The 18,376-nt window shown below is 41.2% G+C and overlaps 1 protein-coding gene across 1 annotated transcript; it reads right to left on the reverse strand.

The window, feature by feature from the left end:
• Positions 1-284: 284 nt before the first annotated feature.
• On the reverse strand, positions 285-16,555 carry LOC135571198 (NLR family CARD domain-containing protein 3-like). Its single transcript, XM_065016992.1, has 8 exons — positions 16,472-16,555; positions 16,114-16,342; positions 13,954-15,742; positions 13,494-13,667; positions 11,620-11,793; positions 5,215-5,388; positions 3,740-3,786; positions 285-3,252 (listed from the first exon to the last, which is right to left on the reverse strand). Exons 2-8 carry the CDS (start codon positions 16,340-16,342, stop codon positions 2,714-2,716), a joined length of 3,126 nt encoding a protein of 1,041 aa, XP_064873064.1. The 5' UTR covers positions 16,472-16,555; the 3' UTR covers positions 285-2,713.
• Positions 16,556-18,376: the final 1,821 nt, after the last annotated feature.

Consider the following 18,376-nt stretch of genomic DNA (forward strand, 5'->3'; position numbering starts at 1 on the left):
TGGTGGTGGTGGGGTTATGGCATGGGCAGGCATAATCTACGGACAACGAACACAATTGCATTTTATCCCAGTCATGTGAAATCCATAAATAATTTTTATGACTTTTTTACCTTTATTTTAACATGGAAGAAAATTGATACAACATAAAGTTGATACAACATAAATATACAGTACATATTATACTCTCTCTCTATATATATATATATATATATATATATATATATATATATATATATTTACAGTGCATTCGGTAAGTATTCAGACCCCTTGACTTTTTCCAAATGTTGTTACATTACAGCCTTATTCTAAAATTGATTAAATTAATATTTTTAATCAATCTACACACAGTACCCCATAATTACACAGCAAAACCCGTTTTTTAGACATTTTTGCACATTTATAAAATAAAATATGTAAATACCTTATTTACATAAGTATTCAGACCCTTTCCTATGAGACTTGAAATTCAGCTCAGGTGCATCCTGGTTCCATTGATCATCCTTGAGATGTTTCTACAACTTGATTAGAGTCCACCTGTTGTATTTTCAATTTATTGGACATTATTAGGAAAGGCACACACTTGTCTATATAAGGTCCCACAGTTGACAGTGCATGTCAGAGAAAAAACCCAACCATGAGGTCGAAGGAAGTGTCTGTAGAGCTCTGAGACAGGATTGTTTCGAGGCACAGATCTGGGGAAGGGTACCAAAACGTTTCTGTAGCATTGAAGGACTTGGTCAGGGAGGTGACCAAAAACCCAATTGTCACTCTGACAGTGCTCTAGAGTTCCTCTGTGGAGATGGGAGATCCTTCCAGAAAGACAACTATCTTTGCAGCACTCCTCCAATCAGGTTTTTATTGTAGAGTGGCGAGACGGAAGACACTCCACAGTAAATGGCACATGACAGCCTGCTTGGCGAGTTTGACCTGGCCTCCACAATCACCCAACCTCAACCGAATTGAGATGGTTTCCTATAGGCTGTCTCATTGTTGTCAGTGATCAGGCTTCACTGTTGTGTCATCAGCGAACTTAATGATGGTGTTGGAGTCGTGTTTGGCCATGCAGTCGTGGGTGAACAGCGAGTACTGGAGGGGACTAAGTACACACCCCTGAGGGGCCCCAGTGTTGAGGATCAGCGTGGCAGACAAGTTGTTGTTTGTGGAACCACTTGGTGTGTGTGTCCAGTGTGTGTGTGTGTGTGTGTGTGTGTCTGTGTGTGTGTGTGTGTGTCCAATGTGTGTGTGTGTGTCAAATATGTGTTTGTTTGTGTGTGTCCAATGTGTGTGTCCAGTGTGTGTGTGTATGTGTAGGTTTGTGTGTGTCCAATGTGTGTGTCCAGTGTGTGTTTGTGTCCAGTGTGTGTGCATGTATGTCCAGTGTGTGTGTATGTGTGTGTGTGTGTGTGTCCAGTGTGTGTGTGTTAGTGTTTTTGAGTCCAGTGTGTGTGTGTGTGTGTGTCCGCTGTGTGTTTGTGTGTGTGTGTGTGTGTCCAATGTGTGTGTGTGTGTGTCCAATATGTGTTTGTTTGTGTGTGTCCAATGTGTGTGTCCAGTGTGTATGTGTAGGTGTGTGTCCAATGTGTGTGTGTGTGTGTCCAATATGTGTTTGTTTGTGTGTGTCCAATGTGTGTGTCCAGTGTGTATGTGTAGGTTTGTGTGTGTCCAATGTGTGTGTCCAGTGTGTGTGCATGTATGTCCACTGTGTGTGTGTGTGTTTGTTTTTGTCCTGTGTGTGTGTGTGTGTGTCCACTGTGTGCGTCCAGTGTGTGCGTGTGTGTGTGTGTTTGAGTGAGTATGTGTGTGTGTGTGTGTTTGCGTGTGTGTCCAATGTGTGTATGTGTAGGTTTGTGTGTGTCCAATGTGTGTGTCCAGTGTGTGTTTGTGTGTCCAGTGTGTGTGCATGTATGTCCAGTGTGTGTGTGTGTGTGTGTGTGTGTGTGTGTGTGTGTGTGTGTGTGTGTTTGTGTGTCCAGTGCGTGTGTGTTAGTGTTTTTGAGTCCAGTGTGTGTGTGTGTCCGCTGTGTGTTTGTGTGTGTGTGTGTGTGTCCAATGTGTGTGTGTGTGTCCAATATGTGTTTGTTTGTGTGTGTCCAATGTGTGTGTCCAGTGTGTGTATGTGTAGGTTTGTGTGTGTCCAATGTGTGTGTCCAGTGTGTGTGCATGTATGTCCACTGTGTGTGTGTGTGTGTGTGTGTGTTTGTCCAGTGTGTGTGTGTGTGTGTGTGTCCACTGTGTGCGTCCAGTGTGTGCGTGTGTGTGTGTGTGTGTGTGTGTTTGAGTGAGTATGTGTGTGTGTGTTTGCGTGTGTGTGTCCAATGTGTGTGTGTGTGTGTGTGTGTGTGTGTGTGTGTGTGTGTGTGTGTGTGTGTAAGTCTATTGTGTGTGTGTCCAGTGTGTGTATGTGTAGGTTTGTGTGTGTCCAATGTGTGTCCAGTGTGTGTGCATGTATGTCCACTGTGTGTGTGTGTGTGTGTGTGTTTGTCCAGTGTGTGTGTGTGTGTGTGTGTCCACTGTGTGCGTCCAGTGTGTGCGTGTGTGTGTGTGTGTGTGTGTGTGTTTGAGTGAGTATGTGTGTGTGTGTTTGCGTGTGTGTGTCCAATGTGTGTGTGTGTGTGTGTGTGTGTGTGTGTGTGTGTGTGTGTGTGTGTGTGTAAGTCTATTGTGTGTGTGTCCAGTGTTTGTGTGTTTCAGTGTGTGCGTGTCAGGTTATTATTTACAGGGACACTGAGGAGTTGTAATCAACCCAAAACCCTGGAAAGAGGGGCTCAGTGAATGTGGAGGTGAATGTGTACAGGTAGGTCAGTGTGTCAGAGGAGGCTCTATAGAAGGACAGAGTGCCGGCTGGCCAGTCCAGATACACTCCTACTCTGTGGGGTCTGGAGGAGGGGACATCTATGGTAGTGGGATTAGAGGGATTGTTATTGTGATAGGCAGTGTAACTGTTGTCTGAGCAGGACAGACTCCAGGACTTGTCATTGAATCCAAGATAACAGTCCTTAACCCCTCCTCTTCCTTTCCTGCTGATTCCTTTATATGTCACTCCTATACCAGCCTCTCTCCCACTCCACTCTACCTCCCAGTAACAGCGCCCAGTCAGACCCTCTCTACACAGCACCTGTCCCCAGTCCTCAAATCTCTCAGGGTGATCAGGATACGGCTGCTCTTCTGTCCTACATGTCACCTTTCTGTTCTCCTCAGACAGAGAGAGGTGTCTGTTTACTGTGTTTGGGTCCAGTGTGAGATCACAGACATCTGATGGATGAAACCAGACACAATATTAGAAATCATTATCATTCACTTTTCACTAATTAATTTAATGTAGATGTTTCTAGGTATCAAAAGGAGAAGTTAAGGTAACTTGAGACTTGTTGAATGATCATATGTTATACTGTATGGTAATATAAAACACACTTGTTCCCATTAATTACACACACACACACACACACACACACACACACACACACACACTCACTCACCTGTATGCATCATGAAGACACACACACACACTTCTAACGTAACACACACACACACATCCACACACACACCACACACACACCTGTATACACACGCATTGTCAAAGCAACTCTTTGTAAACTTTGGTGTCCCTGATTTCTGCTTCTGTAGAACTACAGCTGATATTTAATATGACCAAGTAAGTAATGATGGTGGTCTTTGACTTTGACTTAACTTGAATTAAGACTTATTCTTAGTCATATTCTTCACAGCTGTCAACACTCACATTTTCTAGGCCCAGGTTTCATTCTGTTCTCTCCACCATGTTCCACACTGTAGCGGTAAGCAGAAGAACAGACAGTCATTGAGGGATACACCTGAATTCACACACACACACACACACACACACACACACACACACACACAGTAACATATAACTTTGTCCAAGTGGTGGTCAGAATGTTTGTCATAACTTCTTTGATATAGGGGGCGCTCTTTTCATTTTTGGATAAAAAAACGTTCCTGTTTTAAACAAGATATTTTGCCACGAAAAGATGCTCGACTATGCATATAATTGACAGCTTTGGAAAGAAAACACTCTGACGTTTCCACATCTGCAAGGATATTATATGTGAGTGCCACAGAACTGATGCTACAGATGAAATTTCAAACAGGAAATGCCCCAGATTTTGAATGCGCTGTGTTCCAATGTCTCCTTATATGGCTGTGAATGCGCCAGGAATGAGCTTACACTTTCTGTCGTTTCCCCAAGGTGTCTGCAGCATTGTGACGTATTTGTAGGCATATCATTGGAAGATTGACCATAAGAGACTACATTTACAAGGTGCTCGCTTGGTGTCCTCCGTCGCAATTATTGGGTAATCTCCAGCTGCGTGTATTTTTCCTTTTGTTTCCGAGGAGAAACCCAACTGCCAGGAATTTTTTTTTTTTTTTTTTACCTTTATTTTACCAGGCAAGTCAGTTAAGAACACATTCTTATTTTCAATGACGGACTGGGAACAGTGGGTTAACTGCCTGTTCAGGGGCAGAACGACAGATTTGTACCTTGTCAGCTCGGGGGTTTGAACTCGCAACCTTCCGGTTACTAGTCCAACGCTCTAACCACTAGGCTACGCTGCCGCCCCAAATGACTTATCATCGAACAGATATGTGAAAAACACCTTGAGAATTGATTCTAAACAACGTTTGCCATGTTTCTGTCGATATTATGGAGTTAATTTGGAAAAAAGTTTGGCGTTGTAATGACTGAATTTTCAGGTTTTTTTCTTAGCCAAACCTGATGAACAAAACGGAGCGATTTTTCCTACACAAATCATCTTTTTGGAAAAACTGAACATTTGCTATCTCACTGAGAGTCTCCTCATCGAAAACATCCGAAGTTCTTCAAAGGTAAATTATTTTATTTGCTTTTCTTGTTTTTGTGAAAATGTTGCCTGCTGAATGCTAGGCTTAATGCTATGCTAGCTATCAATACTCTTACACAAATGCTTGTGTAGCTATGGTTGAAAAGCATATTTTAAAAATCCGAGATGACAGTGTTGTTAACAAAAGGCTAAGCTTGTGAGCCAATATATTTATTTCATTTAATTTGCGATTTTCAAGAATAGTTAACGTTGCGTTATGCTAATGAGCTTGAGGCTATGATTATGCTCCCGGATACGGGATTGCTCGACGCTAGAGGTTAACTAGCCTGATGAGACAAACATGTCTGATGAACATTGACATAAAACCCCTACATACTTGAGTTTCTCCAGTCTGCAGTGTGGATCCTCCAGTCCAGCAGAGAGCAGTCTGACTCCTGAGTCTCCTGGGTGATTGTAGCTCAGGTCCAGCTCTCTCAGGTGTGAGGGGTTTGACCTCAGAGCTGAGACCAGAGAAGCACAGCCTTCCTCTGTGACTCCACAGCCTGACAGCCTGCAAAGAGTCAAATCATATTAAAATCACACTGATATTCTTTGGTGGTGAAAATAGTGACAGTATATTTTTCTACATATTCAGATATATCAGTGTCCTGAAACCTGCCATATCTATTCATTTATGAATGTATCATTATTATAAATGACACATTTTCCAAGTATTGCTTGTAGATAGAAAGATGCATATTAACAAATATTTGAGTGGACTGACGAGACCAGTTTAAAAGCAGTATCAGTCAAAAGACAGACAGTGAGGTATCAGATTTAGATTGTATTGAGTATACAGTCCACAACATATCTATTTAGACAGTGAGGTATCAGATTTAGATTGTATTGAGTATACAGTCCACACCATATCTATTTAGACATTGAGGTATCAGATTTAGATTGTATTGAGTATACAGTCCACACCATATCTATTTAGACAGTGAGGTATCAGATTGTATTGAGTATACAGTCCACACCATATCTATTTAGACAGTGAGGTATCAGATTTAGATTGCATTGAGTATACAGTCCACATCATGTCTATTTAGACAGTGAGGTATCAGATTTAGATTGTATTGAGTATACAGTCCACACCATATCTATTTAGACAGTGAGGTATCAGATTTAGATTCATATCAAATCAAATCAAATTTTATTTGTCACATACACATGGTTAGCAGATGTTAGTGTGAGTGTAGCGAAATGCTTGTGCTTCTAGTTCCGACAATGCAGTAATAACCAACAAGTAATCTAACTAACAATTCCAAAACTACTGTCTTATACACAGTGTAAGGGGATAAAGAATATGTACATAAGGATATATGAATGAGTGATGGTACAGGGCAGCATACAGTAGATGGTATCGAGTAGAGTATATACATATGAGATGAGTATGTAGACAAAGTAAACAAAGTGGCATAGTTAAAGTGGCTAGTGATACATGTATTACATAAGGATGCAGTCGATGATATAGAGTACAGTATATACTTATGCATATGAGATGAATAATGTAGGTAAGTAACATTATATAAGGTAGCATTGTTTAAAGTGGCTAGTGATATATTTACATAATTTCCCATCAATTCCCATTATTAAAGTGGCTGGAGTTGGGTCAGCGTCAATGTCAGTGTGTTGGCAGCAGCCACTCAATGTTAGTGGTGGCTGTTTAACAGTCTGATGGCCTTGAGATAGAAGCTGTTTTTCAGTCTCTCGGTCCCAGCTTTGATGCACCTGTACTGACCTCGCCTTCTGGATGATAGCGGGTGAACAGGCAGTGGCTCGGGTGGTTGATGTCCTTGATGATCTTTATGGCCTTCCTGTAACATCGGGCGGTGTAGGTGTCCTGGAGGGCAGGTAGTTTGCCCCCGGTGATGCGTTGTGCAGACCTCACTACCCTCTGGAGAGCCTTACGGTTGAGGGCGGAGCAGTTGACGTACCAGGCGGTGATACAGCCCGCCAGGATGCTCTCGATTGTGCATCTGTAGAAGTTTGTGAGTGCTTTTGGTGACAAGCCGAATTTCTTCAGCCTCCTGAGGTTGAAGAGGCGCTGCTGCGCCTTCTTCACGACGCTGTCAGTGTGAGTGGACCAATTCAGTTTGTCTGTGATGTGTATGCCGAGGAACTTAAAACTTGCTACCCTCTCCACTACTGTTCCATCGATGTGGATAGGGGGTGTTCCCTCTGCTGTTTCCTGAAGTCCACAATCATCTCCTTAGTTTTGTTGACGTTGAGTGTGAGGTTATTTTCCTGACACCACACTCCGAGGGCCCTCACCTCCTCCCTGTAGGCCGTCTCGTCGTTGTTGGTAATCAAGCCTACCACTGTTGTGTCGTCCGCAAACTTGATGATTGAGTTGGAGGCGTGCGTGGCCACGCAGTCGTGGGTGAACAGGGAGTACAGGAGAGGGCTCAGAATGCACCCTTGTGGGGCCCCCGTGTTGAGGATCAGCGGGGAGGAGATGTTGTTGCCTACCCTCACCACCTGGGCGGCCCGTCAGGAAGTCCAGTACCCAGTTGCACTGGGCGGGGTCGAGACCCAGGGTCTCGAGCTTGATGACGAGCTTGGAGGGTACTATGGTGTTGAATGCCGAGCTGTAGTCGATGAACAGCATTCTCACATAGGTATTCCTCTTGTCCAGATGGGTTAGGGCAGTGTGCAGTGTGGTTGAGATTGCATCGTCTGTGGACCTGTTTGGGCGGTAAGCAAATTGGAGTGGGTCTAGGGTGTCAGGTAGGGTGGAGGTGATATGGTCCTTGACTAGTCTCTCAAAGCACTCATGATGACGGAAGTGAGTGCTACGGGGCGGTAGTCGTTTAGCTCAGTTACCTTAGCTTTCTTGGGAACAGGAACAATGGTGGCCCTCTTGAAGCATGTGGGAACAGCAGACTGGTATAGGGATTGATTGAATATGTCCGTAAACACACCGGCCAGTTGGTCTGCGCATGCTCTGAGGGCGCGGCTGGGGATGCTGTCTGGGCCTGCAGCCTTGCGAGGGTTAACACGTTTAAATGTCTTACTCACCTCGGCTGCAGTGAAGGAGAGACCGCATGTTTTCGTTGCAGGCCGTGTCAGTGGCACTATATTGTCCTCAAAGCGGGCAAAAATTATTTAGTCTGCCTGGGAGCAAGACATCCTGGTCCGTGACTGGGCTGGGTTTCTTCTTGTAGTCCGTGATTGACTGTAGACCCTGCCACATGCCTCTTGTGTCTGAGCCGTTGAATTGAGATTCTACTTTGTCTCTGTACTGACGCTTAGCTTGTTTGATAGCCTTGCGGGAGGGAATAGCTGCACTGTTTGTATTCGGTCATGTTACCAGACACCTTGCCCTGATTAAAAGCAGTGGTTCGCGCTTTCAGTTTCACGCGAATGCTGCCATCAATCCACGGTTTCTGGTTAGGGAATGTTTTTATCGTTGCTATGGGAACGACATCTTCAACGCACGTTCTAATGAACTCGCACACCGAATCAGCGTATTCGTCAATATTGTTATCTGGCTTGTCGAAACATGTCCCAGTCCACGTGATGGAAGCAGTCTTGGAGTGTGGAGTCAGCTTGATCGGACCAGCGTTGGACAGACCTCAGCGTGGGAGCCTCTTGTTTAAGTTTCTGTCTGTAGGCAGGGATCAACAAAATGTAGTCGTGGTCAGCTTTTCCGAAAGGGGGGCGGGGCAGGACCTTATATGCGTCTCGGAAGTTAGAGTAACAATGATCCAGGGTTTTACCACCCCTGGTTGCGCAATCGATATGCTGATAAAATTTAGGGAGTCTTGTTTTCAGATTAGCTTTGTTAAAATCCCCAGCTACAATGAATGCAGCCTCCGGATAAATGGTTTCCAGTTTGCAAAGAGTTAAATAATGTTCGTTCAGAGCCATCGATGTGTCTGCTTGGGGGGGGATATATACGGCTGTGATTATAATCGAAGAGAATTCTCTTGGTAGATAATGCGGTCTACATTTGATTGTGAGGAATTCTAAATCAGGTGAACAGAAGGATTTGAATTCCTGTATGTTTCCTTCATCACACCATGTCTCGTTAGTTATGAGGCATACGCCCCCGCCACTCTTCTTACCAGAAAGATGTTTGTTTCTGTCGGCGCGATGCGTGGAGAAACCCGTTGGCTGCACCGCCCCGGATAGCGTCTTTCCAGTGAGCCATGTTTCCGTGAAGCAGAGAACGTTGCAGTCTCTGATGTCCCTCTGGAATGCTACCCTTGCCCGGATTTCATCAACCTTGTTGTCAAGAGACTGGACATTGGCAAGAAGAATGCTAGGGAGTGGTGCACGATGTGCCCGTGTCCGGAGTCTGACCAGAAGACCGCTACGTTTCCCTCTTTTACGAAGTCGTTTTTTGGGGTCGCTGCCTGGAATCAATTCCGTTGGCCTGTTTGTAAGGCAGAACACAGGATCCGCGTCGCGGAAAACATATTCTTGGTCGTACTGATGGTGAGTTGACGCTGATCTTATATTCAGTAGTTCTTCTCGACTGTATGTAATGAAACCTAAGATGACCTGGGGTACTAATGTAAGAAATAACACGTAAAAACACGTAAAAAAACAAAAAACTGTACTGAGTATACAGTCCACACCATATCTATTTTAACAGTGAAGCTAACATTTTAAATGTGTCTCTATACTCCAACATTTTGGATTTCAGATTAAATGTTTCATATGAGGTGACAGTATATAATGTCACCTTTTATTTGAGGATATTTTAATACATATCTGTTTCACCATTTAGAAAAATAAAGCACTTTATGTATCTAGTCCCCCATTTGAAGAAGTCATAAATATTCTGACCAATTAACTTTCAGTGTATTAAAATAGTCAAAAATTGAGTATTTGGTCCGATATTCCTTGAACGCAATGACTTCATCCAGCTTGTGACTGAAACTCTGTAATGGTCTGGGTGAGGCTGGTGCAGAGGAGTCAGGTGCAGGACAGCAGAGATGAGTAACACAAGTAACTTTTCTCAAATATTCTACTAACATGTCGTAATACCGAGCCCACAATAACAGACCGAACAGACAGAAAACAAAGGGGAAAAAGAGGGTTAAATAATGAACATGTAATTGGGGAAATGAAACCAGCTGTGTAAAACAAAGACAAAACAAATGGAAAATGAAAGTGGATCTGAGATGGCTAGAAGACCGGTGACGTCGACCACCGAACGCCGCCCGAACAAGGAGAGGGACCGACCTCGTCGGAAGTCGTGACAAACTCGTTTGTTGCATTTACAGTTTGTTTTGGTTGTTTTGGGTTATTTTTGATCATTAAAACAATTGTGATTCATGACTAGAGTAATTTTCTGTCTGAGTAGATAACATCTTTCTAAGCACTACTAAACTAATCCTGATGATGCCATGATTAATACAAATCATGACTGAATCATGAATAATAATGAGTGTGACAGTTACAGATGGTACAACATCACCATTACCAATAACAGAGATTACAACAAAACATGCTAACCTGTAACCATTACCAATAACAGAGACTACAACAAAACATGCTAACCTCTCACCATTACCAATAACAGAGGCTACAACAACACATGCTAACCTGTCACCATTACCAATAACAGAGACTACAACAAAACATGCTAACCTCTCACCATTACCAATAACAGAGGCTACAACAAAACATGGTAACCTCTCACCATTACCAATAACAGAGATTACAACAAAACATGTTAACCTCTCACCATTACCAATAACAGAGATTACAACAAAACATACTAACCTCTCACCATTACCAATAACAGAGGCTAGAACACAACATGGTAACCTCTCACCATTACCATTACCAATAACAGAGACTACAACAGAGACTACAACAAAACATACTAACCTCTCACCATTACCAATAACAGAGGCTACAACAAAAAACATGCTAACCTCTCACCATTACCAATAACAGAGGCTACAACAAAACATGCTAACCTCTCACCATTACCAATAACAGAGACTACAACAAAACATGCTAACCTCTCACCATTACCAATAACAGAGGCTACAACAAAACATGCTAACCTCTCACCATTACCAATAACATAGGCTACAACAAAACATGCTAACCTCTCACCATTACCAATAACAGAGGCTACAACAAAACATGCTAACCTCTCACCATTACCATGATGTTTGTACCTCTCTAACTTTCTCATTCATCATTATTCTCTATTCATTCATTATTATTCATCATCATAGTAGCATCCACATGAATTTAGAAGTGTTCAGAAACATCTTCTATTCTTACTGACAATACAAGTGAAGTGACTCCAAAATGACAAGACATTATTCACCTTTCAGTTTCTATTAGGAAAAACAACCAAAACACAACCAAGATAAACTGCAAATGAATTCAACAAGTTAGTAGGATCACAAGCTTGATGTAATCACTGCAGGCATAGAATATGGGACCAAATACTAAACGTATGACAAAAATAATTTATCCAAAATATTATGACTTTTTCAAATGGGAGAACTAGATACATAAAGTGTTTTCATTTATAAACAGTAAAATATATATCTATGAAAATACCTTTAAATAAAAGGTGACATTCTGTACTGTCACTTAATGAGAAACATTATATCTCAAATCCAAAATGCTGGAGCAGAGCACCACATTTAAAACTGTACGCTTCACTGTCCAAACACATATGGTGTGGACTGTGTGTGTCTGGTAAACACATGTGGATCTGGTGAACAGTTATCACTTGTTGACCAACTACAGGAATACTGACCTCAGAGTCTCCAGTTTACAGTGGGGATTCCCCAGTCCATCAGAGAGCAGCTTCACTCCTGAATCCTTCAGGTCATTGTTACTCAGATCCAGCTCTCTCAGGTGTGAGGGGTTTGACTCCAGAGCTGAGACCAGAGAAGCACAGCCTTCCTCTGTGACTAGACAGCCTGACAGCCTGCAAAGAGTCAAATCATATTAAAACCACACTGATATTCTCTGGTGGTGAAAATAGTGGCAGTATATTTTTTCAACATATTCAGATATATCAGTGTCCTGAAACCTTCCATATCTATTCATAAATGAATGTTTCATTATTAGAAATAACAAATGATCAAAGATTTGCCTGCAGATAGAAAAATATATAGTACAAATATTTGAGTAGACGGACCAGACCAGTTTAAAAAGAGGAATCAGTCAGAAGACAGAAGTGAGGAATCAGATTTAGATTGTATTGAGTATACAGTCTACACCATATCTATTTAGACAGTGAGGTATCAGATTTAGATTGTATTGAGTATACAGTCCACACCATATCTATTTAGACAGTGAGGTATCTGATTTAGATTGTATTGAGTATACAGTCCACACCATATCTATTTAGACAGTGAAGCTAACATTTTAAATGTGTCTCTGTACTCCAGCATTTTGGATTTCAGATCAAATGTTTCATATGAGGTGACAGTTTATAATGTCACCTTTTATTTGAGGATATTTTAATACATATCTGTTTCAACGTTTAGAAAAATTTAAGCATTTTATGTATCTAGTCCCCCCATTTGAAGAAGTCATAACTATTCTGACACTTAAAGTGTATTACATTAGTCAAAAGTATATCTGGTCCCATATTCCTCGAACACAATGAGACGCCTTGACTGAGAAAGATCATGAAAGAATCATGAATAATAATGAGTGAGAAAGTTACAGAGACTACAACAAAACATGCTAACCTCTCACCATTACCAATAACAGACACTACAACAAAACATGCTAACCTCTCACCATTACCAATAACAGAGGCTACAACAAAACATGCTAACCTCTCACCATTACCAATAACAGAGGCTACAACAAAACATGCTAACCTCTCACCATTACCAATAACAGAGGCTACAACAAAACATGCTAACCTCTCACCATTACCAATAACAGAGGCTACAACAAAACATGCTAACCTCTCACCATTACCAATAACAGAGGATACAACAAAACATGCTAACCTCTCACCATTACCAATAACAGAGGATACAACAAAACATGCTAACCTCTCACCATTACCAATAACAGAGGCTACAACAAAACATGCTAACCTCTCACCATTACCAATAACAGAGGCTCCAACAAAACATGCTAACCTCTCACCATTACCAATAACAGAGACTACAACAACACATGCTAACCTCTCACCATTACCAATAACAGAGACTACAACAAAACATACTAACCTCTCACCATTACCAATAACAGAGGGGGTCTGATCTTTGTGCCTCTGTAACTTTCTCATTCATCATCATTCAAGATTCATTCATGATTATTCATCATCATAGTAGCATCCACATGAATGTAGAAGTGTTCAGAAACATCTTCTATTCTTACTGACAATACAAGTGAAGTGACTCCAAAATGACAGGACATTATTCACCATTCAGTTTCTATTAGGAAAACATCCAAAACACAACCAAGACAAACTGGAAATTAATTCAACAAGTTAGTAGAATCACAAGCTTGATGTAATCACTGCAGGCTTGGAACATGGGACCAAATACTAAACTTATGACTACTTTAATATACTATAAGTGAATATAACCGAATAATTACGACTTTTTCAAATGGGAGAACTACATACATAAAAGTGCTTTCATATCTGATAATACTGACCTCAGAGTCTCCAGTTTACAGTGGGGATTCCCCAGTCCATCAGAGAGCAGCTTCACTCCTGAATCCTTCAGGTCATTGTTACTCAGGTCCAGCTCTCTCAGGTGTGAGGGGTTTGACTCCAGAGCTGAGACCAGAGAAGCACAGCCTTCCTCTGTGACTCCACAGCCTGACAGCCTGACAAAGAGATCATCATGACTTCACAAACACACTGTTCATTTAACACCAGTAGTGTAGAAGGACAATGGCAGATGCTTTTGGTTTATTCTCTCAAACAACATATAGATTCATCTTCCGTCTCCTAGAATTGTATGGTCATATTGTTATACTAATGTGAACATCAATGAATTTATTCAATATGTTTTTCAATGTAATATTATAGACATATTATAATACATATTTTTCTCTAAACTGAATATCTCTTCCTGATGATTAGTTCTTATATTTAATTTTATTTACTCACAGAACAGCTCTGGAGGCTTTGACCACTGGCAGCAGCCTCAGAAGACCTTCCTCTGATCTGGAGTATTTCTTCAGGTCAAACACATCCAGCTCCTTTTCTGAAGTCAGCAACACAAAGACCAGAGCTGACCACTGTGCAAGTGACAGTTTGGGTTTTGAGAGACTTCCTGATCTCAGGTAGCTTTGGATCTCCTCCACTAGAGAATGGTCATTCAGTTCATTCAGACAGTGGAACAGATTGATGCTCCTCTCTGGAGAGAGATCCTCCCCGATCTTCTCCTTGATGTACTTGACTGTTTCTCCATGGGTCTTTGAGCTGCTTCTTGTCGTTGTCAGTAGACCTCGTAAGTGCTTCTGATTGGACTCCAGTGAGAGGCCCAGAAGGAAACGGAGGAAAAGGTCCAAGTTTCCTGTCTCACTTTGTAAGGCTTTATCCACAGCACTCTTGTAGAAAGTAACTTCAGGCTTGTCTCTGAACAGCGAAGCAAAGATGCTGGACTTTGTTTGCGGTTCGGCCATTAGATTCTCATTGTTGTTGATGAATGAGAGGAACACATATACAGCAGCCAGAAACTCCTGAATGCTCAGATGAACAAAGCAGAACACCTTGTCCTGGTACAGCCCACATTCCTCTTTAAAGAGCTGTGTGCACAACCCTGAGTACACTGAGGCTTCATTAACATCAATGCCAGCCTCCTTCAGGTCTTCTTCATAGAAAATCAGATTGCCATTCACAAGCTGTTGAAAAGCCAGTTTTCCCAGTGACAGAATGCTCTCTTTATTCCAGTGTGGACCTGTCTCTTCTTTCCCAAGATACTTTTCATTCTTCTGTTTGGTATGAAACACCACAAGGTGTGTGTACATCTCAGTCAGAGTCTTGGGCATCTCTTCTCTCTTATGTTTCAGCATGTGTTCAAAGACTGTTGCAGAAATCCAACAGAAGACTGGAATGTGGCACATGATGTGGAGGCTCCTTGATGTCTTTATGTGTGAGATGATTCTGCTGGCCATGTCCTCATCACTGAATCTCTTCCTGAAGTACTCCTCCTTCTGTGGGTCATTGAACCCTCGTACCTCTGTCACCTGGTCAACACACCCTGAAGGGATCTTATTGGCTGCTGCAGGTCGGGTAGTTATCCAGAGGAGAGCAGAGGGAAGCAGATTTCCCTTGATGAGATTTGTCAGCAGAACATCCACTGAGGTTGACTCAGTGACGTCCCAACAGATCTTGTTCTTCTGGAAGTCTAGGGGCAGTCGGCACTCATCCAGACCATCAAAGATGAACAGAACTTTGTACTTGTCATAGTTGGAGATTCCTGATTGTTTGGTTTCCTTTGAGAAGTGATTGAGAAGTTCAATCAAAGTGTGTTTGTCCCCTTTCATCAAATTCAGCTCCCGAAAAGGGAATGAAAATACAAATTGGACGTCCTGATTTGCTTTTCCTTCAGCCCAGTCCAGAATGAACTTCTGCACCGAGACTGTTTTTCCAATGCCAGCGACTCCCTTTGTCAGCACAGTTCTGATAGGTTTGTCTTGTCCAGTTAAGGGTTTAAAGATGTCATTACATTTGATTGCAGTCTCTTGTTTCCTGGTTGTTGTCTCAATCTGTCTCAGCTCATGTTCATTATTGACCTCTCCTGTTCCACCCTCTGTGATGTAGAGCTCTGTGTAGATCTTATTGAGAAGTGTTGGGTTTCCTTGTTTAGCGATCCCCTCAAATACACATTGAAACTTCTTCTTTAGATTAGATTTGAGTTCACGTTGGCAAATCACAGCAGGATCATCTGAATCTAGAAATAACACAGAGGATATTAATATTACGTCTGTTTTAATGTCTACAGTATATAGGACTGTTATAAAGTTTTACATTATAATAATTTATTCTCTTAACTGACTGTATAAATGTGTAAATGTTTTCATAATGCATTACAGACTGGTGTGACTGATTATATTATTATTGGTATTATTGATGGTATTATTAATGTTCTCTCTCTCTAAATGAATCACCACAACACATCCCTGCTGCTACTTGATGAGGTCACTAGGTGTTGTGTTAAGGCTGCTACAATATCATTGAGTTACACAGCTACTTTAGCTGTACTTTAGCTACAGCTTTTAAATGTTATAAAACATCATTCAACATGAGGCAGACAGATCTTACATTTCTCCAGTGTGTCAGCAAGCTCCTTCTGGTTCATTTTCCTCAGGATGTGCAGTGTGATCTTCAGAGCCCCCTCTCTGGCACTGCTCTCCTGCTTCTCATCTTCAGAATCCACCACTTCCTTATCCTGCTTCTGACTCTCAAAGCCTTCTGGGAGTTCTGGACTAAGAATCCTCTTGAACATCTTCAGCTCGTTCTTCACAAATGTCATAATTTTCTCTTCAAGCATCTGAAATAAATAAAGTAAATAAGTTAAGCAAGAGAATAAATGCTTTCTCATTAACACATTAATGAATGATTGACAGATCAACTTTACTTGAGGTAAACAAATACAGATGTACATAACAGGACCACATACACTGAATATGGAGGCCAGGTCTGTTTGATGACTCTGGGAAGACTGACCACTGAGAATCTCTGACTCTGATCTCTCCTGTTGGTTTCTGTGGACAAAACATAAAACATATATCTCCCGTCAGGGTTGGTTTTTTTCGACAGAATAGAGTATTCTGTTAACTATTGTGTACTAATGATGGGCCTCTATGACATAAAAGTGACAGAGAAGATGTATGATGTCTTTAGGTGAAAGAGCATGAGTTCATGTTACCGTTGGAGAAATGGTTTTAGTTTTAGTTTAGTTTGGAGCCTTAACCTTTCTATGTATCTGTTGTTCGTCATGTTGAAAGGGGTGTATCTTGGCTATAAAAGACCTTTGTGCTTTTGATTTATCACTCTCAACGGATAATTATAAATGGTGAATCATTGACAAGTCTAGGCTATTGCAAAGCTCGTATTATTAAAGATTTAGTTTAAGTGTAACTCTGACTTGTGTGATAAGTGTGTCTCTCCTCATTTGATAGTAAAGAAATTAACCACCACACTCCTCATCCAGGGAGTGCACACACACACACACACACACACACACACACACACACACACACACACACACACACACACACACACACACACACACACACACACACACACACACGGGAATGTTGTTTTTGTTTAATATTGTTTTAGGACTATGAAAATGGACAAAATGATTAGCCTATTGATTATGAAAACAACAACAATAAATGGGAAAATGGGAGAGGAGAAATGACTAGAGACAGTGTTGTTTAACTCACTGACCAGGACCCATGAGTTCTTCTTACCTTTGTTCAGTAGAAAAGTATCCCTCTCTAAACAGTATAGGTTGAAGCATAGACCGGTCACTCTTCATGGACACACAGCTGGGTACAGGGAGGCTGGTCTCTCCTGCTTGATTGGGCTTCAACACAACAGAGACAAACATTACATCTCTCATCTACTCTGAGCTCAGATGGGGAAACATAAGAGTTTCATTCCATAACGCTATATATCACTTTTCAGAAATGTTGGTAAATTAGCTTTTATTCTTTAAATAAATTGTGAAATATCTTGGTGTGTTTTTTCACTATCATGGCATTGGGTTGTTCAATGAAAGACATGCATTTGTTTAAAGTCTATCACTTGATGGTTTCATTTCAGAGAGACAAAGAATCATGTTTTTCCCTCAAAATGCTATTTAAATGCCTCTCCCAAACGTGACCAACCGGCTGAATTATGTCTTATGTTGCAAAACATGAAATGGTGTTTTTTTTTTACATTGGATAAAATTAGAGATTAAATAAAACACTACAGTTGAGGAACAATGGGAACGTAATTCTGCTTTGAAAGGTAAATAAAAAAGTTATATATATATATATATATATATATATATGTAAGGGATCGGAGGACCAATATGCGGCGTGGCTCTTTTAATAAGAAATAGTACACATGAACAACTGAATACAAAAAACAATAAACGACCGAAACCCGAAACAGTACCGTGTGGCGAAAAACACAGACACGGAAACAAACACCCACAAACACACAGTGAAACCAAGGCTACCTAAGTATGATTCTCAATCAGAGACAACTAATGACACCTGCCTCTGATTTAGAACCATACTAGGCCGAAACATAGAAATCCCCAAATCATAGAAAAACAAACATAGACTGCCCACCCCATATATATGTACAGTCGGAAGTTGACATACCAAATACATTTAAACTCAGTTTTTTGCCATTTCTGACATTTAATCCCAGTAAAAATTCCCTGTTTTAGGTCAGTTAAGATCACCACTTTATTTTAAGAATGTGAAATGTCAGAATAATGGTATAGACAATGATTTATTTCAGCTTTTATTTATTTCATCACATTCTCAGTGGGGCATAAGTTTACATACACTCAATTAGT

The sequence above is a fragment of the Oncorhynchus nerka genome, unplaced genomic scaffold (genome assembly GCF_034236695.1).
Source record: "Oncorhynchus nerka isolate Pitt River unplaced genomic scaffold, Oner_Uvic_2.0 unplaced_scaffold_701, whole genome shotgun sequence".
NCBI lineage: Eukaryota > Metazoa > Chordata > Actinopteri > Salmoniformes > Salmonidae > Oncorhynchus > Oncorhynchus nerka.

Bases quoted from the DNA above. Each gene is read 5' to 3' on its own strand.
- LOC135571198 (XM_065016992.1), bottom strand. From the start codon at position 16,342: ATGCTTGAAGAGAAAATTATGACATTTGTGAAGAACGAGCTGAAGATG. The intron at 15,743-16,113 runs GTAAGATCTGTC...TGTTATTTCTAG, and splicing joins TGCTGACACACTGGAGAAAT to ATTCAGATGATCCTGCTGTG. The intron at 3,253-3,739 runs GTGAGTGTTGAC...TTCATCCATCAG, and splicing joins GAAACCTGGGCCTAGAAAAT to ATGTCTGTGATCTCACACTG.